This window comes from Pristiophorus japonicus, chromosome 9, assembly GCF_044704955.1.
Source record: "Pristiophorus japonicus isolate sPriJap1 chromosome 9, sPriJap1.hap1, whole genome shotgun sequence".
In the NCBI taxonomy this organism is placed as follows: Eukaryota; Metazoa; Chordata; class Chondrichthyes; family Pristiophoridae; genus Pristiophorus; species Pristiophorus japonicus.
In genome coordinates, this window is record NC_091985.1 from 36,621,379 (window position 1) to 36,647,848 (window position 26,470).

Consider the following 26,470-nt stretch of genomic DNA (forward strand, 5'->3'; position numbering starts at 1 on the left):
GCAAGGGAGTTATCCCCAGTGTACTGATCAACATTTATCCCTCAATTAACATAAAACAGATTATCTGGTCATTATCACATTACTGTTTATGGGAGCTTGTTGTGCGCAAATTGGCTGCCGCATTTCCCACATTACAACAGTGACTACTCCAAAAGTACTTCATTAGCTGTGAAGTGCTTTGAGACGTCCAGTGGTCATGAAAGGCGCTATATAAATGCAAGTCTTTCTTTTATTACACAAGTGTGAATGTGCATTGGGTAGAAAGGGAAAATTTAAGAGGTTGCGTAGGGGAGGTAAAAATGTTAGGGGGAGGGGGGGTGTCGAAAGACGATAAAAGAACAGGGCGAGAGAGTTTACTGTTAAAGTGGGAGTTTGGGTTGAGTAACAAAAATAATTGGAAAGGTTTGGAGACAAAGGAGGAGGATAGTTGGGGATTGGAGAAGAAAAAGTTAAGGAGGAAAGTCAAAAAATATCTATAAAATATCTTAAAAAGGGCTTCCCCCATCAGTGATTGAGAAAACCAGAACTAATTTAATATAAGTACTGCAGCAAAGGAGGGAGCAGCCAGTGGGCTGGATTCTAAACATTTATATAGCACCTTTAACATAGTACAGGTGTGATGTCCAATATCGGGAAACCTTGGGGCCGAGGCCGTTCAGGATTCCGTGTATTTCGGGATTTCGGAACGCCTTTGCCTGGGCTGAGGTAAGTGGGGTCGGGCGGCCGAGGTAAGGCCGCCGAGGGCAGGGGCGAGGATGGGCTGCAGAGAGCCGGGGCGAGGTCGGGCCGCCGAGGTAAGGGCACTCCAGCCGAGGCCAGGGAGGCAGGTTGGAGACAGGGGTCGGTCGGGCCGAGGTAGGTAGGGGAGGGGGTCAGTCAGGCTGAGGTAGGTAGGGGAGGGGGTCAGTCAGGCCGAGGTAGGTAGGGGAGGGGGGAGGGGGGGGGGTCAGTCAGGCCGAGGTAGGTAGGGGAGGGTGGGTTGGTCGGGCCATCGGAGGTCAGTCGGGTCGAAGTAGGTAGGGGAGGGGGGTCGGTCAGGCCGAGGTAGGTAGGGGAGGGGGTCAGTTGGGTCGAGGTAGGTAGGGGAGGGGGGGGGGGGTCGGTCGGGTCACTGGAGGTCAGTAGGGTCGAAGTAGGTAGGGGAGGGGTGGTCGGTCAGGCCGAGGTAGGTAGGGGAGACGGGGTCGTCGGGCCAAAGTAGGTAGGGGAGAGGGGGTCGGTCGGGCTGCTGGAGGTGGGAGGGGGGAGGGGAAGGAGAGACCGGGCCGAGGTAGGTAGGGGAGGGGGTCAGTCAGGCCGAGGTAGGTAGGGGAGGGTCGGTCGGGCCATCGCAGGTCAGTCGGGTCGAAGTAGGTAGGGGAGGGAGGTCGGTCAGGCCGAGGTAGGTAGGGGAGGGAGAAAGAGGGGGGGGGAGGGGAAGATCGGGCAGAGGCCGGAGGAGGTCGGGCGGCCGAGTCCGGATTTCGGAACATTTTCTGGTTTCCGGACGACCCTGCCACAGATCGGCCTGATGTCCGGATTCCGGATTTTGGTCATCGCACCTGTAGTACCTGTACTGCTAACTAACCTAAGGCTGGAGGACACGGATAAGTAAAATAAATAGGCAAATTTAATTGCGACACAAAATGTAATTGACAGTAGGTAGGGGAGGGAGGTCGGTCAGGCCGAGGTAGGTAGGGGAGGGGGTCAGTTGGGTCGAGGTAGGTAGGGGTGGGGGGGGGTCGGTCGGGTCACTGGAGGTCAGTCAGGTCGAAGTAGGTAGGGCAGGGGTGGTCGGTCAGGCCGAGGTAGGTAGGGGAGACGGGGTCGTCGGGCCAAGGTAGGTAGGGGAGGGGGTGGTCGGTCGGGCTGCCGGAGGTTGGAGGGGGGAGGGGAAGGAGAGATCGGGCTGAGGCAGGGACGGGAGGATGGGGGGGGGGGGGGGGGGGGGGGAAGAGGGGGCGGGGAGGGGAAGATCGGGCAGAGGCCGGAGGAGGTCGGGTGGCCGAGTCCGGATTTCGGAACATTTTCTGGTTTCTGAACGACCCTGCCACAGATCGGCCTGATGTCCGGATTCCGGATTTTGGACGTCGCACACCTGTAGTACCTGTACTGCTAACTAACCTAAGGCTGGAGGACTCGGATAAGTAAAATAAATAGGCAAATTTAATTGCAACACAAAATGTAATTGACAGGCATGATGGTAAAGGCATAATAGGGAAGTGTTACAGGAAATAATTGTAACAGGGAGGGAGGGAGGGGAATAGATAAACTATTTAAAAAGGTACTGCATTGCATAAAATAATCTCAAATTTTCTCAGCATTCTTTAAGGAAGTAATGTATCCAAATTTGCTGATGATACAAAGCTTGGTGGGAAAGTAAGCTTTGAGGATGACACATGAATATATGCATGTTAAGTTAGTGGGCAATAAGATGGAAGATGGAGTATGGTGGGGATATGTGAGATTATTCACTTTGGTAGAAAGAATATAAAAACAGAATATTTTTTAAATGGTGAGAAACTATTAAATGTTGGTGATCAGAGAGAGTTAGGTGTACTTGTACAGGAAACATGCTGGTACAGTATGCGATTAGGAATGATATGTTGGCCTTTATTGTAAGGGAGTTGGAATACAAGAGTAAGGAAGTCTTGCTACAGTTGAACCGAGCTTTGATGAGACCACACCTGGAGTACTGTGCAGTTTTGCTCTCCTTATCTAAGGAAGTATATACTTGCCTTAGATGCAGTGCAATGAAGGTTCACTGGATTGATTCCTGGGATGAAAGGATTGTCCTATTAGGAGAGATTGAGTAAACTGGACCTACACTCTCGAGTTTAGAAGAATGAGAGGTGATCTCATTGAAATATATAAGATTCTGTGGGGGATTGACAGGGTAGATGTGAGAGGTTGTTCCCCCTGGCTAGAAAGTCTAGAACTGAGGGGCAATGACTCAGGGGAAGGGAATGACCATTTAAGAATATGAAGAGGAATTTCTTCACTCAGAGGGTTGTGAATCTTTGGAATTCTCTACCTCAAAGAGCTGTGATAGTCAAGGCTAAGATAGATAGATTTCTGGACTCTAGGGGAATCAAGGGATATGGAGATCAGATGGGAAATTGGAAGTGAGGTCGAAGATCAGCCATGATCTTATTGATTGACGGAGCAGGCACAAGGGGCCACATGACCTACTCTTGCTCCTAATTCTTATGTTTTTAATGTGCATGGTAGATCTGAGAAATGCAGTAAATGTGGTGGATGTGGACTTTAGGAAAGCCTTTGGCAAGGAACCACATGGGAGATTACTCGATCTTTTAAGTTCACCTGAGAAGGCAGATGGAACCTTGTTTTAAAGTATCATCTGAAAGGCGGCACTTCTGACAAGAGCAGCACACCCTCAGCATCAGCCGAGATTATATGTTCAAGACTACAGTGGGACTAAAAGCACAACTTACTGACTCAGAGGAGAGAGTGCTATCACTGGGCCACAGCTGACACCACTCCATATCTTGTTCATGCCCCCCGCCCCGACTCCCATCATCCACATACAAGGTACAATAATGAACTTCAACAGATGTTTAGAACAGATGTTTGATGGTGTTATTATAAATTGACGGGTTTAGTTTTCATGAGTCTTCTTCACTTATTCAGATAGCTCCATGGAGACTCCTTTCTTAGATGGTGTTAGTACTGTGCCACTTACAGCAGTGGTTTCCTTTACCCAACAGAAAATTGCAGAATCATGAAGTTTCAGTACAGAAAGTAGCTACTCAGATCACTGGTAAATCAATACTGAGGTTATCTTGTTTAATCCCATTTCTCAGATCATTCCCTTTAGCCTATCCCAAAAACTACTTGTGGTAAAGCATTCCATATCCTAATGATCCTTTGCACGAGAAATTTATTTCTAAACTCCCTTCCTATGCTTCTAGCACTAATTCTTAAGTGGGATGCCAGTGTATTGGTTATGGTACTGGACTAGCAACCAAGAGGTGGTGAGTTCATATCCAAGCTGTGAAAATGAATTCAATAAATCAGGGTAATTTATCAGAAAATTGAGAGAGCTGCCGTATTGTCATAAAACAGCATTTATATCCTTCAGGGAAGAGAGCTTACCTCCTCTATCTCGTATGATTTACACAAGACTCTAGTCCCACATCCTGATTGACTCTTTATTGCCTTCTGAAGTGGTTTAACAATTGCAAAAGAAATGACGAAAGGTCATCGACCCGAAACGTTAACTCGGTTTCGCTTTCCACAGATGCTGCCTTACCTACTGAGTATTTCCAGCATTTTCTGTTTTTATTTCAGATTTCCAGCATCCTCTGTATTTTGCTTTTGCAATTGTAAAAACCCTGTTATTACCTTCTCAGGGCAACTAGGCACAGGGAATAAGTACAATGTTGCCACATCGAGAGAACAAATATAAAACAGACCTTGAGTTTATGCCCATTAATTACTGATTCACCAACAGGAGGGTGGGGATGCAATATTTTAACCTTAATTTTAAAGATGTTTATTATACAGAAACAACAGTGGGCAGGAGCCACCACCTAGCACACAGAAAATGCTCATTACCCAGTGCTCAAAATTGCATTTTCAATTGTTTCAAGGTTGATCTGGCTGCTATAAAACTGCTGTGCAATATTAGCCGACTGTCCTGAACAGCAGCAGGGGCTGGAAGCTGGCACAGGAGGTGTGCCTCAGAGAAAGCGATTTAATGCACGTGGCCCATAGGTTCAGCACAATTGGGTGTTTAAAGCTGTACTTGGACCCATTTCACATTGCGCAGCATGGCACACTATTTATTTCACAGGCATAATTCATGGATTCTATTAACTTCAAAGAATGATATAAAAAGATGAAGAAAAACAAACTAAAGCCAACAGAGAACCTATGGAAAAGAAACAGACCATTTAAATTCTACAGGGGTAAATTGTGACTAACTACCTGACCACAGACAAACTTTACCTCGTAAACAAGTCATAGAAAAACACGCAAACTTGACCATTCACTGAAGCTGCAGCAGTTACAAAAGGTCATATATCAACATGCAACTACTGTATACAATTCAACCCACTCAAGGACATCTCGAGATCAAAGTCACCCTACAAAAGGTTCAATTGAACTATCTCAGCTAAGCCCACTGAGTTTCTTGATAAGATCATTGCCATTTTAATGTTTCCGGTTGGCTTATCACGACTGCACTCAAATAAACAATTTGCCAATTACATTAGTCACTTGGGTATTTCTTCCCCAGCCTCCCCAAAACTTTCTCCCCTCCTTTCCCGAGGACAGTGATTCATCTTGAGGTACAGCTCAACGGGCACCCCCGACCCTTGCTCACCTTACTTGCCCACCCTACTTCACGTGAAAGCCTGGCTAGTAAATGTCAGTGGGTTATTTGATTGTGGGAGGTTCCACGGGTAAACCAAAACCGTTTTCCCTCGGTGCACCCACACACAAACACCCACACATGCACGCACGCACATACATACATACATTCCAGCAGGGGTCATTGGATGACAATATTGGCTGATTTCTCTCCTCTTTAGCCCACAGATACGGAGGTCAAACAAAGCATCCAAACTGCTGAAACAGCGAATCAAATAAGGACTGGATATCAAACCTAGATCAGCATGACTTACATTTCTGAAAATGTTTCGTAGTCTGGTGAATAATGTTACTCCCTCCTGGTTATTACTTCAGAACACATTACAATGTTCTGAGTCAATTGGACTATTTAAACTAATTTCAAAACATCAAGTAATACAAAACCTCACTGTCAATTACAATATACACAGCAGGTCTGCTTTAGTTCCTCTCGCAGACAATTATGTAAACAAAATCTGTACAAAGAAAACCATAAATTTTATACAAAATAAAACAAGTGACATAATATGCTGAAAATATTCTTCACCCTAGATAAAACACAATTATCTTATTTCACTTCCGTTGCCGCGTGGGACTGAATTGTGAGCCCTTACCTTGTAATACTTGGTTCCAGTGTCATTCTGAAACAGTGTAAGGCACTTGCTGTCGAGCCTCCAGTAATGTCGTTTTCTCTGTAAGAGAAAACATCACTATGAATTAATCTCCTATTTAATTTCAAGACAACATCAAGATCATTTTATTAAATAGAAACACAAGCCTGGTTTTAGCCGCCAAGCCTGTTCAGATCGAAGTGTTCCCTGACACAAAGATTACACAGTCTGATAAGTTGTTGCCTGCAACAATACATGTTAATAGAACGCAACGTTCCAACAAATAAAGCATTCAAATTTAATATTTTTGCCATCACCAGATTTTAAACATTTTGAAATTAGAGCGAAGAATTTTGGATTAGAAAGAAAAAGGACAGACCACATTAGTTTTTAGTCTTGAAAAGGTTCCTTCAATTCTCCCATAGATTTCTTGCAATTCTGCTATGTGTTAAGGGAAAATACCCAACACCTCCAACTTTTGTAGAGCAACACTCTCAATAAATCATGTTACCTCTGCAAGCCCTTCATGCGTATCAACCAATATAGGTTCCATATATACAGGAGTTCCATAAATGCAACAGCTGTACCTGAGGACTAGAGGATAGCGTATGTTAAACAGCATTCATAACAAGAGCTTTGGGCACCTTGCATTCAAAACAAAAACCAACGATGCATTGGGAAAGGTTGAGAGAAGAATGAAAGATATGATTGTGGGACGTAGGCCACAAGTTATGAAAGAAGGATAAGGGCAATGATAAATTACATTTTTATAGCGCCCTTAATGTAGAAACATATCCCAAGAAGCTTCACAGATGTTTAAGAAATAAATGCATCATGAGCTGAAAAGAGAGGTAAGAATGGGTCACTAAAAGTTTGATCAAAGAAATGGGTTTGAAGGAGGATGGAGGGGCAGAGGAGCATTGAAAGTGAATTCCAGACCATGGGGCATAGGTGGCTAAAGACAAGACTGTAAATAGTGAGGCAAAAGGAGGAAAGGATGCACAGGAGCCTGGAGTAAAGACAGAGATGAGAGTTTTAAATTTAAGGAATAATGTAGGTCAGCCAGAACTGAATTCACATCAAGGGCAAGCAGGACTTGGTTGCAGGGTAGCATACAGACAGAAGAGTTTTGGATGAGCATGGAGTTTACATTGGGTGGAGGATGGGAGACTGTTCAGGAAAGCATTGGAGTGAATGGAATCTGGAGATGAAAAAGGCATAAATCAGGGCTTCTGAGGAAAATAGGCCGAGGTAAGGATGGTTAGCGAGTTGGAATTAGGCAGCCTTGGTGATGGAGACAACATGGGTGAGAAACTCAGGTGAAGATTGAAGAGAATGCCGAGGTTGTGAAGACTCACAGAAAAGAGGATCGAGTGGAGTTGTGATCCAGGGCTTTTCAAAAGCTTGGAGCAATGTGTAATGCAGATGTTAGCAGGTTATCTGGCTGGGATTGTGAACACAGAACAAGAACACCAAGTACAAAAATAATTAATCTCAAGCCAAACAACAGATTCTAATCGATCTTTTATTATTTCCCTCTCTCCAAGCTATAGATACTTGGTCACCCTACTTAGTGCTGTGTCAATTAATGACTTTGGGAAAAAAAAGATCTGGACAAATATTTTGGTCGGAGCTGTAATATGTCCTTACTATACAGTATAAATGCACATGAGGCCCATACTGGAGAGGTGGTCACTCTGTGACCAGTAACCTTTATTTTCCAGCACTGAAGTGAAGAAGGTGGGTGGAGCTTCCCCTTTTATACCTGAAAGTCCAGGTTAGGAGTGTTTCCCATAAGTTCACCACTGAGTGGTCAGTGTTCTCACGGTGTACAACTTAGGTCAGTTTATACGTGGGTTACAATGACAGTTGAATACATGACATCACTTCCCCCCCAAAGTCTTATTGGAATCACAGGTTAAGTCTCTGGTGGTTTACGCTCCCTTGTAGAATGCCTGAGTTGGGGCTCCGGTTGTTGGGCGCTGGCCTGAGTGTCTGCTGTTTGCGGTGCCTCAGGCCTGTTCTGACTGCCCACAGTGACTGGGCTCTCCTCCACTTGGTTCCGGTGTTCGGTCACCGGTGGTGAAGTGAACTCTACATCGTGTTCTTCCTCTGCTTCTTCTATGGGGTTGCTGAACCTCCTTTTTGTTTGATCCACGTGTTTGCGGCAGATTTGTCCATCGGTAAGTTTAACTACCAGAATCCTATTCCCCTGTTTGGCAATCACAGTGCCTGCGAGCCATTTGGGCCCTGCAGCGTAATTAAGGACAAAGACAGGGTCATTGACATCAATACATCACGCCCTCGCATTCCTGTCACGGTCGTCACATTGTGACTGACGCCTGCTCTCAACAATTTCTTTCATGGTGGGGTGTATAAGGGATAACCTGATTTTGAGCGTCCTTTTCATTAGCAGCTCTGCGGGTGGAACCCCTGTGAGCGAGTGTGGTCGGGATCTATTGGCCAACAGGAGGCGTGATAAATGGCTTTGTAGGGAACCCCCTTGGATTCTGAGCATCCCCTGTTTGATTATCTGCACTGCTCATTCCGCCTGGCCGTTTGAGGCCGGCTTGAACGGTGCCGTTCTGACATGGTTGCTACCATTTCCTGCCATGAAGTCCTGGAATTCAATGCTTGTAAAGCACGGCCCATTGTCGCTGACCAAGACATCCGGTAGACCATGGGCGGCGAACATTGCCAGTAGACTTTCTACGGTGGCAGAGGATGTGCTTGAATTGAGAATGTCACACTCGATCCATTTGGAGTAGGCGTCAACTACAACCAAAAACATTTTTCCCATGAAAGGACCTGCATAGTCCACATGGATGCGTGACCATGGCTTGGTGGGCGAGGACTAGGGGCTAAGGGGGGCTTCCCTGGGCGCATTGCCCAGCTGGGCACACGTGTTGCACCTGCGAACACAAAGTTCCAGGTCTGCATCTATCCCTGGCCACCAAATGTGTGACTTGGCAATTGCCTTCATCATGACAATGCCCGGGTGCTCATTGTGGAGTTCTCTGATGAACACCTCTCTGCCCATCTGGGGCATGACTACTCGGTTTCCCCATAATAGGCAATCAGCCTGAATCGAAAGTTCATCCTTGCTTGTGAAATGGTTTAAATTCCTCAGGGCATGCCCTGTACGTGGCTGCCCAGTCCCCATTCAGGACACATTTCTTGACTAAATACAGTAGCGGGTCTGTGTTTGTCCAGACTTTGATCTGACGGGCTGTCACGGGTGAGCCTTCACTTTCGAAAGCTTCAACAGCCATGACCATCTCAGCAGCATGCTCGGTTGCCCCCTCGGTGGTGGCTAGTAGGAGCCTGCTGAGTGCATCGGCGCAGTTTTCAGTGCCTGGTCTGTGCCGAATTGTATAGTCATAGGCGGCTAACGTGAGTGCCCATCTATGTATGCGGGCCGACGCATTTGCATTTATGGCCTTGTTGTCGGCCAAAAGGGACGTTCGGGGTTTGTGATCTGTCGACAGCTCAAATTTCCTGCCAAACAGGTACTGGTGCATTTTTTTTTACTGCATTTACACATGCAAGCGCTTCCTTTTCTACCATCCCGTAGCCCCTTTCTGCCTGTGACAGACTTCTGGAGGCATAAGCTACTGGCTGTAACTGACCCTTGGCATTAACTTGCTGCAACACACACCCAATCCCATAGGACGACGCATCGCACGTTAAAACAAGTTTCTTACATAGGTCATATAGCGTTAACAGATTGTTGGAGCATAACAAATTGCGTGCTCTATCAAAAGCCCTTTCCTGGCTGTCCCGCAGACCCATTCACGACCTTTGCATAGGAGCACGTGTAGCGGCTCCAACAGCGTGCTTAATTTGGGAAGAAAGTTACCAAAATAGTTCAGGAGCCCCAGGAACAAACACAGCTCCGTCGTGTTACGGGGTCTGGGTGCTCTCTGGATTGCTTCCGTTTTGGATGCAGTGGGTCTGATCCCATCTGCTGCTACCCTCATCCCCAGGAATTCTACCTCTGGAGCTAGGAAGACGCATTTCACCTTTTTCAGTCGCAGACCTACCAGTCTGCGTAGCATCTCCTACAGGTTGTGGAGCTGTTCTTCAGTATCGCAACCCGTGATGAGGATGTCGTCTTGAAAAACCACCGTCCTTGGAATCGACTTGAGGAGGCTTTCCATATTTCGTTGAAAGATTGCGGCGGCCGAGCGAATCCCGAACGGACATCTGTTGTACTCAAACAACCCCTTGTGTGTCGTGATGGTGGTCAGCTTCTTCGACTCACTCGCCAGCTCCTGGGTCATGTAAGCTGAGGTCAGGTCCAATTTTGAAAAAAGCTTGCCGCCGGATAGCGTCGCAAAGAGGTCCTCCGCTCTCGGTAGCGGGTACTGGTCTTGGAGTGACACCTGATTGATGGTGGCCTTGTAGTCACCACATATCCTGACCAACCCATCCGTTTTGAGCACCAGCACAATCGGTCTCGCCCAGTCACTGAATTCGACTGGTGAGATGATGCCTTCCCTCAGCAGGTGGTCCAATTCTCCTTCTATCTTTTCCCGCATCACATACGGCTTTGGCCTTGTGGTGTACTGGCCTGGCGTCTGGGTTTATGTGAATCACTACCTTGGTCCCCATGAAAGTGCCAATGCTGGGTTGAAATAGTGAGTCAAATTTGTCCAGGACCTGTGAGCATGATATTCGCTCCACAGAAGAAATTGCATTGACATCGCCCCATTTCCAGTTCATGACAGTAAGCCAACTCCTCCCCAGCAGTGTGGGACCATCCCCCGGGACAATCCAGAGTGGCAACCTGTTCTCCGAATCTTTGTGGGTCACAACTAGCGTGGCACTGCCTATCACTGGAATGATCTCCTTTGTATATGTGCGTCAATCGGCAATAATTTTGGCCTCCTGGCCTTGGACGGCCACAACTTGTCGAACTGTTTGATACTCATCAGGGACTGGCTGGCCCCAGTGTCTAGCTCCATTGATACTGGGATGCCACTGAGGAGCACTTTCATCATTATCGGTGGCATCCTGGTGTATGAACTCGCTGAACTTCAGCTTCCAGCGATTTCCCCCAGTGTCCATTTGGCCTCGTAGGGCTTACATTGGGCCCATTCTCCTCGTACATCAACCTGGCTGCAGGCTTCCTGCACATACGCGCCATGTGACTGCTGAAGTTGCAGTTTCTGCAGGTACATTGCTAATACCTGCAAGCTCTGGCTGTGTGTTTGCGTCCACAGCTCCAACATGAGCCGTTGTTGGAAACAAAAGGTCTATTACCAGTCAATCATCTCTGACTGTCTCTGTAACTGTCCTTAAGCGCACCACTGACAGGTGTTGATGGCCCCATTACTGGCCGCATTGTCCCTTGCGATGGCATGAATCGCCGTTCAGCTAGCCATTGTCTCTGTTGAATTCCCCTTTGGGTTCGACTACATGCTCAAGCATGTCCGATTGCCCCTGCCTGCCTGGAGAACTGTGTCCCGTGTTAACAATGTTGACTACCTGTCCATTTGCTGCATTTAAACCAAGATTTTTGTCAAACATCATTCTGGTCTCTTCCTCCTGAGATAAATGTCTGGGCCATCAAAGCCGCTGTTTCCAGGGTCAAGTCTTTGGTCTCAGTTTCCTGAAAACCCAAGCGTGCCCGATGCCCTCAATAAAAAAGTCTCGCAGCATCTCTGCTCTGCATGCATGCATCTAGGCTCGCCAGTCGCCGGAGATCTGCCACGAAGTCTGGAACGCTTTGCCCTTCTTGCTGCGGGTGCGTGTAAAACCGGTGTCTCGCCATGTGCATGCTGCTCGCCGGTTTAAGGTGTTCGCCGATCAACTTACTGAGCTCTTCAAAAGTCTTGTCCGCCGGCTTCTCTGGCGCTAGAAGGTCCTTCATCAGGGAGTACGTCCTGGATCCACAAACCGTCAGGAGATGAGCCCTGCGTTTGTCGGCCGAATCCTGACCCAGCCATTCCTTAGTGACGAAACTTTGCTGTAGTCTCTCAATAAAATCGTCCCAATCATCACCAACACAGTACCTCTCGTCTGTGCTGCTAGTGGCTATGCTCGAGTGGTTTAAATCCCAGTTTCTCGTTGTTAATAATATGTCCTTACTATACAGTATAAATGCACATGAGGCCCATATTTGAGAGAAGGTCACGCTGTGACCAGTAACCTTTATTTGCCAGCACTGAAGTGAAGAAGTGAAAACCTCTGTGTGGAGCTTCCCCTTTTATACCTGAAAGTCCAGGTTAGGAGTGTCTCCCACAAGTTCACCACCTAGTGGTCAGTGTTCTCACGGTGCACAACTTAGGTCAGTTTATACATGAGTTACAAGGACAGTTGAATACATGGCAAGCTGGATTGAGATTTATACGATTAAGCACCAATAAAGAAGATAATTGAATGCTATGTGGAACATGCAAGCTGATGCATCATGGAAACAATGCATCTCAAAGAAGGGAGTTAGTTGGTCAAAAATGAATAATATAGGATGTTGGGTTGCTTAGAAGCTCTGAGAATGTGTTCTGAGTAAAATCTCACAGCATCTCACCTAGAGATTAAATCGGTTAAGAGGAAGCAGGCTTGATGCGCCAAATGGCTTTTTCTCTTTTCAAGCTTTATGTTTTTACGTATTCATGTCAGCTTTGCATAAATAAAGTTCCAGTTTGTGCTGTAATGTATTGCCTTCAATAGCTGTAGAACATGGCTTCCTTTTCTTGTGCCACTGAGTGAGGAAATAAAAAAGCCATGATGCTTTCCCATTGGGAGAGAGGGCAAGTCAAAGGGCGAATCATCATATTTTGGTCACTGTCTGGGTACTTCAACACTATGGGCCCAAGTTTCCACATGATTTGCTCCTGATTTTTAGGAGCAACTGGTGGAGAACGGAGTATCTTAGAAATCGCAATTCTCCACATTTAGTTTTCTGCAGTTCTAGTCATTTAGAACAGTTTCACTTTTGAACAGAATTTTTTTTTCAAAAGGGGGCGTGTCCAGCCACTGACGCCTGATTTGAAAGTTTCCACAGTGAAAACGTACTCCAAACTAACTTAGAATGGAGCAAGTGAAGATTTTTGTAGAACTGAAAAAACCTGTTCTACACATTAAAAAATCAGGCACAGGTTACAAATTAGGCGTCCGGAACGAGGTGGGGGGAGGGGGGGAGGGGAAAGGGAAGTCATTAAATTCTACAATAAATCCTTATTTATACTTATACAAATAATTCCAACCTGAATAAAAATTTTTAAGCAAAGAAAATATTAAATAAACCATGTTCCTACCTGTGTGAAAGTGCTTCAGGCAGGGAGAATGCTGCAGGAAGCCTCACAAGTTGAGGTAGCCGTTCCCGGAGGCGGGGAAGGCAGTGAGGGCCCGCCCGCCCGACGGCAGCAGCCGTTCCCGACGGCGGGGAGGAGGCACTGAGAAGGCTGCAGGAAGCCTCAGAAGTTGAGGCAGGCATTCCCGAGGCCCCCCTGCCGTCGGTCGGGCCCGTCGGGAAACGGCTGCCTCAACTTCTGAGGCATCCTGCGGCCTTCTCACTGCTGCAAGAAGCCTCAGTGCTGATCATGGAAGGGCAATGTGCTTTTATTAAAAAATGATAAAAAAATGAACAGCTGCAAAGAACTACAAAAATGGCCGAGTGTCAATGTTTCCTTCACACTGCGCGTGCGCGAACGCTCCAACGTGCACACGCAGGGTTGCCGGCACAAAAAAAACTCATTTAAATGGTACCCGCCCCCTCCCACTTACAAAATTGGCGCGAGTGGTAGGCTCCGCCCCCTGCACGCCGCACCAGGCAGACATGGAGCTGCAAGGCGCTCGAGAATAGCGCGTTTTTTTTTAGGCGCCGTTTTAGGCTCGGAGGGGCACCTGTTTTGCCGCGTGTGGAAACTTGGGGCCATTATGCCATGGAGCACTGGGATGCAAGTTCAATCCAGTTATTTCCCCTCGCCCCATCCTTACTTTCAGATCTCAGACATTCCTTCAGAGCCATGTACCAAGTGAAGGTCATGAAATTCAACACCTGGACAGAAAACAAATCTGAAGGGCACATCAAATTTGGCCTTCCCATCCCTTGCTGCTGGTTAAAGAGCTATATTGGGTGAAGCCTGTAAGCAATGTAATACCCTTGTAAAAAGTGACAAGTAGAGAATAGACCCTATCTTTGTAATCTCCTCCAACCCCACAACACCGCTCCCCGACTCCACCACCCACCTCGAGATATCTGCGCTCCTCTAATTCTGCCCTCCTGAACACCCCTGATTATAAATCGCTCAACCATTGGTGGCTGAGCCTTCTGTTGCCTAGGCCCCAAGCTCTGGAACTCCCTGCCTAAACCTCTCATCAAATTGTTATCTCATAATACTCCTATGAAGCGCCTTGGGATGTTTCACCATGTAAAAGCGCTATATAAATACAAGTTGTTGTTGTTGATAGATAGCTACTGCACGAGGAACAATGTTTGAAGAAAAGCCCTTCTGTTCATCAATTTAAGAGCTTTGCAATCCTTTTTAAAATTCTTCAATCACAACAAATCACACCGCAAGTGAGAGAATAGTATACAGCACTCTATTCAGACGTTTTAAGTATGCACTCAAAAGCTGCTGTCTTTCCAAACTTCACAATGATGTGAGTTGGCAATGAAAACATCCCATCACTCTCTTGCCTGTTTTGTCTCTTCACAGCCATCTGATCGAGACTTGCCAATGCTGCTTTTCATGGCTTTTTTCTTTCTTACTCAAGAGCAAATTAGAGAAGGTTATGGAAGTGAGGTTATCCCATAATACATAGCACAAGTGAAAGGGACCTATAAAAAGCATATGGTGCAGTTTCTGCTGTTGAGAAACAGAATAAAAAGGCTTCTGGATGCAAAGTAATAAATCAAGCCCTTGGAAAACAAGAATAGTAGGGTGGGGGTTTCCCTGTAGAATGAGGTTGTCCTGGACAAATCGAGGCTATGCTGGGACTTTCCAAATCAAGGAACGCAAAATCAAGAAGGCGACAGCAGCCAAAAGAAAATATGCCTGTGAGGTCAGAGAAAGGCAATGATGCATAGGCTGATGAAGTTGGCAGTGCATCACCAGCATGTTCATTTGACCAAAGTATCAACTTGTCAGTTAAAGCTCATTTTTGTTTTAACTTTTACTTTTTTCAATAAAATTAGCAAAGTTTGGAATTTCAGCCCTTTAGGGGGCTAGATTGCATACCGTCCCAGTTGGAGACGGTAACAGCTGCGAGGCAGGACTTCCTGTGCCAGACGCAGAACTCCTGCCCTGGCGACTAAATTGGGCTTACCACCTCCGAGAGGAAGTGGAGCTCAAAGTCTCACGCTAAATCATGCGCGAATGACCTCAGTGGTGCACTACAACCAGAGCGCTAACGAATTTCAGGTGCAATGTATTCAGCTATGATCCTTCCATCCTTCACACCGGCTCATTCCAGTTCTTAAAGGGGAGGTTGTATCATTGTGCAGCTGCTCATTTTCAGCATTCCTGGATCTGAAGACGACCTGCGAGGAAGTGAAGCCCCTGAATGGCTGATCCCAATCCCAATTCCAGGGAGCGAGCTCGTCACTTCACAGAAGTCGCATTGGAGACTACAATGGAGCAAAGGAGGGAAGCACTGTGGAAGGAAGCCATTGCCCCAGGTCTTCAGGTCAATGTGGAGGGAAGTGGCAGAAGAAGCTTATAATGTTGTGAAGAATAGTAGTAAGCCTGAGGATTGGGAGAATTTCAGAAACCAACAAAGGATGACCAAAAAATTGATAAAAAGGGAAAAAATAGACAAAGAAAACTAGCAAGAAATATAAAAACAGATTGTAAGAGCTTCTACAAGTTTGTAAAAAGGAAGAGAGTAGCAAAAGTAAACATTGGTTCGTTAGAGGCTGAGGCAGGAAACATTATTATGGGGAATAAGGAAATGGCAGAAACGTTAAACAAATATTTTGTATCTGTCTTCACAGTAGAAGATGCAAAACGCATACCTAAAATGGTGGGGAACCAAGGGTCTAATGAGGGTGAGGAACTTAATGTAATTCATATAAGTAGAGAAAAAGTACTAGAGAAACTAATTGACTAAAAGCTAACAAATCCCCTGGACCTATCGGCCTACATCCTCGGGTTCTAAAAGAGGTGGTTGCAGAGATAGTTTTGATCTTTCAAAATTCTAGATTCTAGAACGGTCCCAGCAGATTGGAAGATAGCAAATGTCACACCGCTATTCAAGAAAGAGGGAGAGAGAAAACAGGGAACTACAGGCCAGTTAGCCTGACATCAGTCATCGGGAAAATGTTGGAATCCATTGTTAAGGAAGTGGTATCAGGGCACTTAGATAATCAGAACATGATTAGGCAGAGTCAACATGGTTTTATGAAAGGAACATCGTGTTTGAGGATGTAACTAAAAGGGTAGATAAAGGGGAACCAGTGGATGTAGTATATTTGGATTTCCAAAAGGTACTCGATAAGGTGTCACAGAAAAGGTTATTACACAAGATAAGGGTTCATGGGATTGGAGGTAATGTATTAGCATGGATAAAGGATTGGTTAATGGACAGAAAACAGAGAGTAGGGATAAACGGGTCTTTTTCAGGTTGGCAGGCTGTAATTAGTGGGGTGCCGCAAGGATCAGTGCTGAGGTCTCAACTATTTACAATCTATATTAATGATCTAGATGAAGGGACTGAGTGTAATGTATCCAAGTTTGCTGATGATACAAAGCTAAGTGGGACAGTAAGCTGTGAGAACACAAAGCATCTGCAAAGGGATATAAATAGACTGAGTGAGTGGGCAGTAAGGTGGCAGATGGAGTACAATGTGGGGAAATGTGAGGTTATTCACTTTGTAGTAAGAATAGAAAAACAGAATATTTTTAAAATGGTGAGAAACTTTTAAATGTTGGTGTTCAGAGAGATTTGGGTGTCCTTGTGCAAGAAACACAAAGTTAACATGTAGGTACAGCAAGCAATAAGGAAGGCAAATGGCATGTTGTCCTTTATTGCAAGGGGGTTGGAGTACAAGAGTAAGGTACAATTGTACAGGGCCTTGGTGAGACCACACCTGGAGTACTGTGCACAGTTTTGGTCTCCTTTTCTAAGGAAGGATATACTTGCCTTGAAGGCGGTACAACGGAGGTTCACCAAACTGATTCCTGGGATGAGAGGGCTGTCTTGATGAGAGATTGTGTAGAATGGGCCTATACTCTCTGGAGTTTAGATGAAGGAGAGGTGATCTCATTGAAACATACAAGATTCTGAAGGGGATTGAGAGGGTCGATGCCGAGAGGTTGTTTCCCCTGGCTGGAGTGTCTAGAACTCGGGGGCACAGTCCCAGGATAAGGGGTAGGCCATTTAAGACAGAGATGAGGAGGAATTTCTTCAGAGGGTTGTGAATCTTTGGAATTCTCTGCCCCAGAGGGCTGTGGATGCTGAGTCTCTGAATATATTCAAGGCTAAGATAGTTACATTTTTGGAGTCAAGGGGAATCCAGGGATATGGCGATCGGGCGGGAAAGTGGAGTTGAGGTCGATGATCAGCCATGATCCTATTGAATGGCGGAGCAGGCTCGAGGGGCCGTATAGCCTGCCCCTGCTCCTATTTCTTATGATCTTATTTTCTAGGACGTCTCAGCCAGTAGTGTCATGGAATGCAGCCTGGCACAATGTCGGAAAAAATACAATGACCTCAGTCGGGTGGTCAAGGTGAGTACATGCTTCCACAGGTCCTACACATACCAGCATCTGAACCTCTGTCTGTGCACACAGCGCAAAGCATCACACCCCCACCACTCACCCACCAAACATCTGCATCTATTCAAGCTCACATCCACATCTCTCGCCTTGTCTACAATCACAGCTATTCAACGACGGCAATCATATATCCCAGGCACACAGCTGGATGCTGATTCACACACATTCGTTTCTTTTGCAGGCCACGATTGCCCACAATAGGAGGGAGCAGCAGAGGACAGACGGGGGTGATGCTCAGCTCCAGCAGATCACAGACCTGGAGGAGCGAGTGCTGCGACTCATTGGGCAGCAGGTGGTGAGCGCCGTGGCCGTCGGCATCATTGACCCAGTTGGGGGCAACAATGGTATTCTCATCTCCTCTCCCTTTCTCATTCCCACTTCCCTCGCACACCAGAAGCCTTTATCACTTTCTAACTCCAGATACTGTCTGCAATTCTTGCTCCGTTCCTGGCCCCCTTGCCCTCACCTTAACACGAGTCTTGTGCCTTTATGGTTTCAGAAAATCAGCAACCAGATGAGCAGCCTGTCCCTGAGCCTCCCACTGAGAGTGAGGAAGGAGAAGAGGAGGAGGAGCAAAGCACCGTGTCACTGTATCTGTGCTTGATGGCCACAGAGAGCCATCCTCACAGCCTGGTCTGAGGTGCAAGGTCTGGTTGCAGGAGGTGGCAGAGCTCTGTGACCATGTCTTTGCTGAAGCACAGCCTTCGAACACATTGTTCCTCAGTGAAATTGATGTAGGAGAACTGCTGCCGGAATACCCTGGGAGGGTAAGGCCTCCTGTTGAGAGCACTGTTGGCCCTCCTGCCTCTGGCCACATTTTGCACTCTTTCTTTGTGCCTCAGTTGCCTCTGACAGCGACACTGGAGGGCGAGGTCCAGTGCTAGTACAGTCTCCATGAAAGGATCCAAATGTTGGACTTTCAAATCTACCCTCAATGAAATTTACGAATCTTGATGATCCAGAACACTCCTTCAACTGCAAATCGCTCAAATCAGTTTGCCGGTTTGCCCATGTGAAACTAACAAGGAACCATTATTGGCCGACTAAAAGTAAATTAATGCTGGCACCTTTAAATTGCGCTCCTCCAGCCGACTTCCGACTGCTCAACCTGTCGTTAATGGCAGACACACAACTAGGGGTTGAGATCCAATTTTTGTTCCAGAGCACTGTGCACGGCAATGATGTCATGATCACCGGGCGTCGAATTTAGCGGGAAGTGCTGATCTCGCCCCGCCCGAGCGCAAACCCATTTGCACCCTGTTAGCGCCCCCCGGAGGCAAAGGAGCCCAATTTTGCCCCTTAACTGTTCCAAGCAAAGTTCATGCCAAATCCTCAACAATAAGCAGGATTGCTGGAAATCCTATAGACTTGTGGAAGAAATCAGGAATTATTTTAGATTTTTTTTTGTTAAATGTTTTTATGATCTTTCCTCAGAACCAGGAGATGTTACAGCTGGACAGCTTTTCAGGAAGAACAGAACAATTGTGTGTGTTCATCAGGGATGATAGAGCTGGAGAACAGAACTTTTTGCATTTCAGGCACAGTGCCAGCATCAAGCAGTTTCTGGTCAGGTATAACACAGACAGATGCAGGGCAAAGCTCCATTTATTCTGCCCAATAATATGCATCAATTCCAATCATCCTCTACTGTGACTTTTTTTTCCATTTCCCACACCAGCCATCTTGTGGCTTTTCTGAATGAGATTATCAATCAGTGCTGAATTAAGAGATATTTATATACTGTAGGTTAGGAACTGGATTCAGTTTTCCCAAAATCATTTCATACTGAAGTCTATAGGGAGACAGAGGAAACTTTCATCCCATTAATCTGGGCTGGATTTGAATCAGGTCCCAAAGGTGAAAGGCTAATATCTAAGGGATGAGGTAACAATTACCTTGTTAGATGCTATCAAAACATTTGCACGATTTATGTAAGGATTAATTTGCCAACTGCATGTCCAATTAGTTTGCAATGAACAAGCAGCATTCCTACTTGCAATGCAGTGCTTAATTCCAACATTTTCTCAGTTCACAAACCATAACATCATAATCTTTGGATCTTGCTGAACTTCCAGTAAACGTCTAATTGTTTGGTTTTATAATTGAGTAGCTGATCTCTACAGATATCCCAATTCCATTAGCTCGGCAGATAGTTTCAAAAGAAATGTACTTACTAGATTGTCTTTGCTGGTGTAGTGGACCATCCAACCTTCTCTCACCATTGTACTGCTCTTCCTTTTTGTGTGCTTGACAGACTGTACTACTCTCATGAGAGGAATATTGTTGCTTGTTGAAGGACTAGAACAAAATGTTCCAAATTATTGAACAAGGAATAACTATACAGAATTCAGATCGTGGATTGTGAATACAATAAGACTTAACTTTCGTGCTTTCCAAAACTGCTCAACATAACAGAACAGTACCTGAAGAGAGCATTCATAAATAAGAATAGCATCAGCCTGGTATCAATCATACACATTGGAAAAGAAACAATGGCCACTGAACTTGTACAAACTGTTTTATTATATCTTCCTAAATTTATGTGGTGATCAAGAAGCCGCTCATGAACCAGTAAAACAGGTGGTCTTTAAAATGCTGAAAAGCATGGTCATCTAGATAGACAGATTATTTAAATTCAATGGTATCTGCAGAATTAAAGGTTATAAGTATAAAATTTAGAAGGCCCAAGTGAGATTAGAGACTAATATTTTCTAACTCCATGTTGTAAATTTGTGGGAGACTTTTGTCAAAAACAGTTAATGGCATTTTGGTTAACCCCTTTATATAAAAAAAAAAGGATAAATATCTGACCAGGAGTGGGATTGAAGATTAGAAGGTTAACGTATAGATAGAAATTATAAAAACTCTGCAGAGCATGATGGACCCTGTGCTACTGGAACCATCACTTCTGGTACAACTGGTCAGTGTTGCACAAGGTATGTTGAAACTTTGAATTAAATTCACTGAGCTTTGCTAGAATACTGTACGAAGGATCAGAGAGAAATTTCAGAGCTTAATCTTCTTGTAAGTTTTGCCTGCAGTTATGCAGCTCTCCCTTAGAAGTTTAAATAAACTAAATAGAGTCCATGACGGGGCGAGTTGTATTATTAGTTTGTGAAAGGTACAGGCCTGATGGATTGAACAGTACCATTTTGTTGCACACTTTTCCATTTTCAAGAAATCCCCCCCCCACAGTTCTGGGTTATTGCCTCACTGAGCCATTCTACATCAAGTAGTGATCCTAAAAGTGACTGAAAGTGGGTATGCAGGTACAGCAGGCAGTGAAGGCGGCAAATGGTATGTTGGCCTTCATAGCTAGGGGATTTGAATATAGAAGCAGGGAGGTCTTACTGCAGCTGTACAGGGCCTTAAGTGAGGCCTCACTTGGAATAGTGTGTTCAGTTTTGGTCTCCTGGTCTGAGGAAGGACATTCTTGCTATTGAGGGAGTGCAGCAAAGGTTCACCAGACTGATTCCAGGGATGGCTGGGCTGTCATATGAGGAGAGACTGGATCAACTGGGCCTTTATTCACTGGAGTTTAGAAGGATGAGAGGGGATCTCATCGAAACATATAAGATTCTGACGGGACTGCACAGGTTAGATGCGGGAAGAATGTTCCCAATGTTGGGGAAGTCTAGAGCCAGGGGACATAATCTAAGGATAAGGGGTAGGCCATTTAGGACTGAGGTGAGGAGAAACTTCTTCACTCAGAGTTGTTAACCTGTGGAATTCCCTGCCGCAGAGAGTTGTTGATGCCAGTTCACTGGATATATTCACGAGGGAGTTAGATATGGCTCTTACGGTGAATGGGATCAAGGGGTATGGAGAGAAAGCAGGAAAGGGGTACTGAGGTGAATGATCAGCCATGATCTTATTGAATGGCGGTGCAGGCTCGAAGGGCTGAATGGCCTACTCCTGCACCTATTTTTCTATGTCTATGTTTTCAAGTGTGGTTTTCTTACCACTGAAAGAGAGGCTTCTCAATAACCTCAGAAAATCTTTGTATGACCACAACTACATAATGAATGTACAGAACCTACCTGAAATTGGTTTCAGATAAAGGAATATCACAGCTGGCTCATTCGTCAAAGGTATATCCAAAAATGAATGCACTTTGGAACAATTGGTTAATATACAGCATCAGGTCTGCTTCCAAGATACCACATTCTAACCATGATCCAACAATACAGTAAACACAGCATCTGAGTCTTAGGTACAACAGAAAGCCAGCGCCGAAAAAAGCAGATTTCTTTCTCGCGTTGATGGTTACTAAGGCATATATTGAAAGGACTACCTGATTGTTCTGACAGGTTCTTCGTCTTTGTCACCATCCAGATCAGATGAGTCCATGAAATACAACTTCTCTTCTGATGTAGACGGCTCCTCGGTGTCGTCCAACATCCTGCTGCCATCGCTGTTCATGTCACTGCTATCTACTTCCATGGGCATATCTGAATCAGGTCCTGGGCTGGCTGGCTCTGCAAATAGTCGTTACAATGAAGTTACTACATAAGTTTCTAGTGATGAGATAGGATATCTGCAATAATAGTTAACCATTAAATATACTGGAACTCTCCCAGTGACTCAGCGGGTCTAGCAAGTGAGTTTATAAGCCACGCAGGCCAAGAACGTCCTCAATTCAATTCCTAGCCTATGTAGAATTATTTGACCTCACCGAGGAAGGTGGCGAGATTGCTACAATTGGCCTCAGTGCCAATGTAAAGCAAGTCTCGTGCTCCAGAATGCTATCCAGCAACCCTTGCTTAATGTAATGTGAAGACAGGATCAGGCTTGGCAGTAATGCCTCTCAGTTGAAAGGCTCACCAACACTTGCCTTCAAGGCTTGCATGTAAATAATAACTGGGCAAGGCACAAGACAGGGCTAAGTTCCTGTGGAACCATACCCCAGCTAGGAGTAAGCGCCTTCAGAAGAGGGATGGAGAGAGAAATTAGTGAGGATATAGGGAAAAAATTGTATGATGTAACAGTAGCTTTGTGAAACATGCAGTGTCCAGTTTTCTCATTTTATTCAAAAATTATCAAATGTATAGAGACATTTGAAAACTGAAATCAGCGAAACGTCAATCACAAAAACACCCTGGTTAGCATTTTTAAATACAGGAACAGTTCATGTCCAAGATATATTTTTTTCAATTAATTAAAAAAAGTCACCCAAAACAGAATTGACAGCACAGAAACAGGCCCTTCGGCCCAACAGGTCTATGCCGGTGTTTATGCTCCACACAAGCCTCCTCCCACCTTACTTCACCTCACCCTATCAACATATCCTTCTATTCCTTTCTCCCTCATTTACTAATCTAGTTTCTTCTTAAATATGCTGTCGCCTCAACTACTTCATTTGGTAGCGAGATCCACATTCTCACCACTCTCTGGGTAAAGAGGTTTCTCCTGAATTCCTTATTTGATTTATTAGTGACTATCTTATATTTATGGCCCCTAGTTTTGGACTCCCCACAAATCAAAATATCTTCTCTATCTTATCAAACCCCTTCATGATTTTAAAGATCTCGTTCAGGCCACCTCTCAGTCTTGTTCAGTCTTTCCATATTGTTGTACTCTCTCAGTTCTAGTATTATCCTTGTAAATCTTTATTGCACTCTCTCTCTATACCTTTTGGTAATATGGAGAACAGAACTCTTAAATGTGTCTAATCAAGGTTCTATATATGTTTTTTTGGGGCCCAGGAGAGCCAAGAGCCCAGGGGCAGCACGGGTCAACCCACATTACATATGTCTGTGCACTAGGTCCATGCAACAGAGTAGGTCTCCAGTCGTCCTGGTTGACCCATGCTACTGGATAAAGGCCTAGCTCTGTCAAGCCTGTGTGGTGACTGATGTGCAACGGTCGCCACACGTTAAAAAAATCCACGCACAGGCATTTTCCACCCCTTCAATTGGAGTTCAGGACTGGAATATCGGGTCCTTCATTGAAACATCTGTGAACTCATATGGAAGCAAATCATCCTCGTTCGAGGGACCGCCTATGATGATGATATAGGTTTAACATAATGTCTCTGCTTCTCAATTCTATGCCTCTAGAAATAAACCCAGTGCTTTGTTTACACTTTTGATGGCTTTGTTCCTGCTTTAATGATGTGAGGTTGCTCTCCTCAATCCCTTTGGGCCTATACCCCATTTAGACTCTTATTTTCCAAAGAGTAGGTGGTCTCTTTATTCCTCTTGCCAAAATGCACCACCTCACACTTATCTATATCGAAATTCACGTGCCATTCTGCAAGTTCGTTAACTGCTTTGTGTATTTTGTCAGTCTTCCTCGGTATTAACTATACTCCCCACTTTGGTGTCATCCGCAGGTATATAATATTGAATTCCTATTGATAATGGTGAGAACAACAACAAAAGCAACTGGTATTTATTTGGGGCTTTTTATGTAGGCGCTTCACAGGAGTGTTATCAAACAAAACTTGACACCGAGTCACATAAAGAGATATTAGGACAGATGACCAAAAGCTTGATCAAAGAGGTTTAATGCTAAGTACTTCAGAGAATAGAATATGGCAAAGGTGATCTTCTGGACTAGTTTCGATCGCCTGGATGGGTCGGAGAGGAATTTTCCCGGATCTTTTCTCCCTAAATTGGCCTGGATTTTTATCTGTTTTTTGTCTCGCCCAGGAGATCACATGGCTCTAGTTGGGGTGGAGTGTAGATGTTTTTAGTATAAGGGGTGTTGCAGTGGTGTGGGGTGGACGGGTTGGGCTGGGTGCTCCTTGCCTTTCCGTTATTGTTCACGGGTTTGTATGTAACCTTTCGGGCTGCTGATGAAGGGCCGTGCAGCTCTTTGTCGGCCGACGCAGACACGATAGGCCGAAATGGCCTCCCTTCTGCGTTGTAAATTTCTATGTTTCTATGTTTGTTTTTACGGAGGGTCTTAAAGGAGGAAAGAGAAGTAGAGAGGCAGAGAGGTTTCGGGAGGGAATTCCAGAGCTCAAGACCTCGGCAGCTGAAGGCATGGCTGCAAATGATGAAACGAGGAAATTCAGGGATGCGCAAGAGGACTGAACTGAAGGATATCTTGGAGGGTTGTAGGGCTGGAGGGAAAGAGAAAGGGAAGGGCGAGGCCGTAACGGGATGATAATAAGGAAGACAATTTTAAAAACGAGGCGTTGCTCCACTGGAAGCCACTGTAGGTCAGCGAGCACAGGGGTGATGGATGAACGGGACTTGGTGCGAGTTAGGATACGGGCAGCAGAGTTTTGGATGACCCTAAGTTTTGAGAGAAATAAAGGGATTTTAATTAGAACAGTTTTGATCTCAATCCATACACATCTATTGTTATGTATTACAAGTCCTTTGTACATGATGTCAATTGTTCTGCAAAGAACATGCATTGTTGAAGAAAGTAGTCATGCCTATGAATTCTAGACTATTAACTGACATTATTGCTGCAAGTCTGCTTCAAATGTATTGTTTTAGCACCTGCTTTTCTATCAATAATGGGGGTAAAATCCCGGCCTGGCAAGGCCTCGCCAAAGCCGGTTTTCAGGGTGCAATACCGGAAACCAGCTTTTCCGACCTGTCAAGTGAAAACTTGACAGATCGAACCCATCCCCAGTTGAAATTGTGCTATTTGCCCACCTCTTGCCCAGCAAATGTTCTTGAAACTTTTATGCCTGGTAAAAGCAGGCACATAGCCTACTTTTACCAGCATAAGAATTTGAAAACATTTAAAAATTAAATTTAAATACACATTTTTAAGAGTAAAAATCCTGTCCATTAAACTAAGTTTATTTTAAACCCTTTAAAAAAAATCCCCAAATTTTCTTTTTCTAAAACATTTAATTAACTTTAATTTCAATTAATTTTAAATATATGAGATGTTTTTTTATTTATTATATTGTGTTTCTGTGTTTTAGGGGGCTATTCTCATTGATAGTACAGGTCGAGTGTCCAAAATTGGCGGCAGGATTGTCCGGAATCCGTAAAATGTTCTGGAATCCGGACCCACTGACCCTGCCAAGCTCGAGGTCCCGCCGCTGCTCGACCTCGGGCCTCCCCGTCCCTCGCTTCACCGCCCCTCGCCATGCTGCTGACGATTTCGGGCCCCTTGCCTCACCGCCCCTTGCCTCTGCCCGACCTCGGGCCTCGCCGCCCCTCGCCACTGCCCTTACCTCAAGCCTCACCTCACCTCACCGCCACTGCCCTTACCTCGAGGCCTCCTCGCCGGCTTGCCTGAACACCTCCTTCACGATGGGGCCGCCCGACCAGCTCCTCGGCGGGCCCTAGCCCAACCTCCTCGGCGGTGGGGCCCGCCCGAACTCTTCCCTGGCGGCGAGGCCCGCCCGAACACCTCCTCGGTGGTGGGGCCCCGGCCAATGACCTCATCGCCTGGCGAACACCACCCCCCGACGACCTCTTCGCCCGGCGAACATCACCCCAACGACCTCCGCCCCCCCCCCCCCCCCTTCTGATGTTCCGAAATCCGGAAATACCCGGATCTGGTCTCGGGTGTTACCGGATTCGTGACGTCAGAATGACATTACAAAATCCGGCAAAACGCAAAATCCGGAACGGCCTTGGTCCCAAGGGTTCCGGATTCGGGGCGCTGCACCTGTAATGGGAACTCGGAGAAATGGAGTTCTCATTACTATCAATGAGAATACTGCAGAGTGATTGGTGGTCCAGGCCCATGTGACTCCAGCTTTTTCGTGCGTACGAGGAAGTCCTCTTTCCGTACGTTACACATCAAACCTAGGCCTCCAACCGGAATCTAAAGCCTTCGGGACCAGCAGGTACATTCGTA

At 45.7% G+C, this 26,470-nt stretch overlaps 1 protein-coding gene across 2 annotated transcripts in view; it reads right to left on the reverse strand.

Annotated features, from left to right (window-relative positions):
* prkd3 (protein kinase D3) overlaps positions 1-26,470 on the reverse strand; it is a 488,274-nt gene that overhangs the window by 103,427 nt on the left and 358,377 nt on the right. For both annotated transcript variants that reach the window (XM_070889279.1, XM_070889278.1), the window contains 3 exons: positions 21,984-22,167; positions 19,864-19,987; positions 5,967-6,044 (listed from right to left, as the gene is read on the reverse strand). In XM_070889279.1, the coding sequence (XP_070745380.1) occupies positions 5,967-6,044; positions 19,864-19,987; positions 21,984-22,167 (386 nt within the window). The remainder of the gene's footprint in view (positions 1-5,966; positions 6,045-19,863; positions 19,988-21,983; positions 22,168-26,470) is intronic.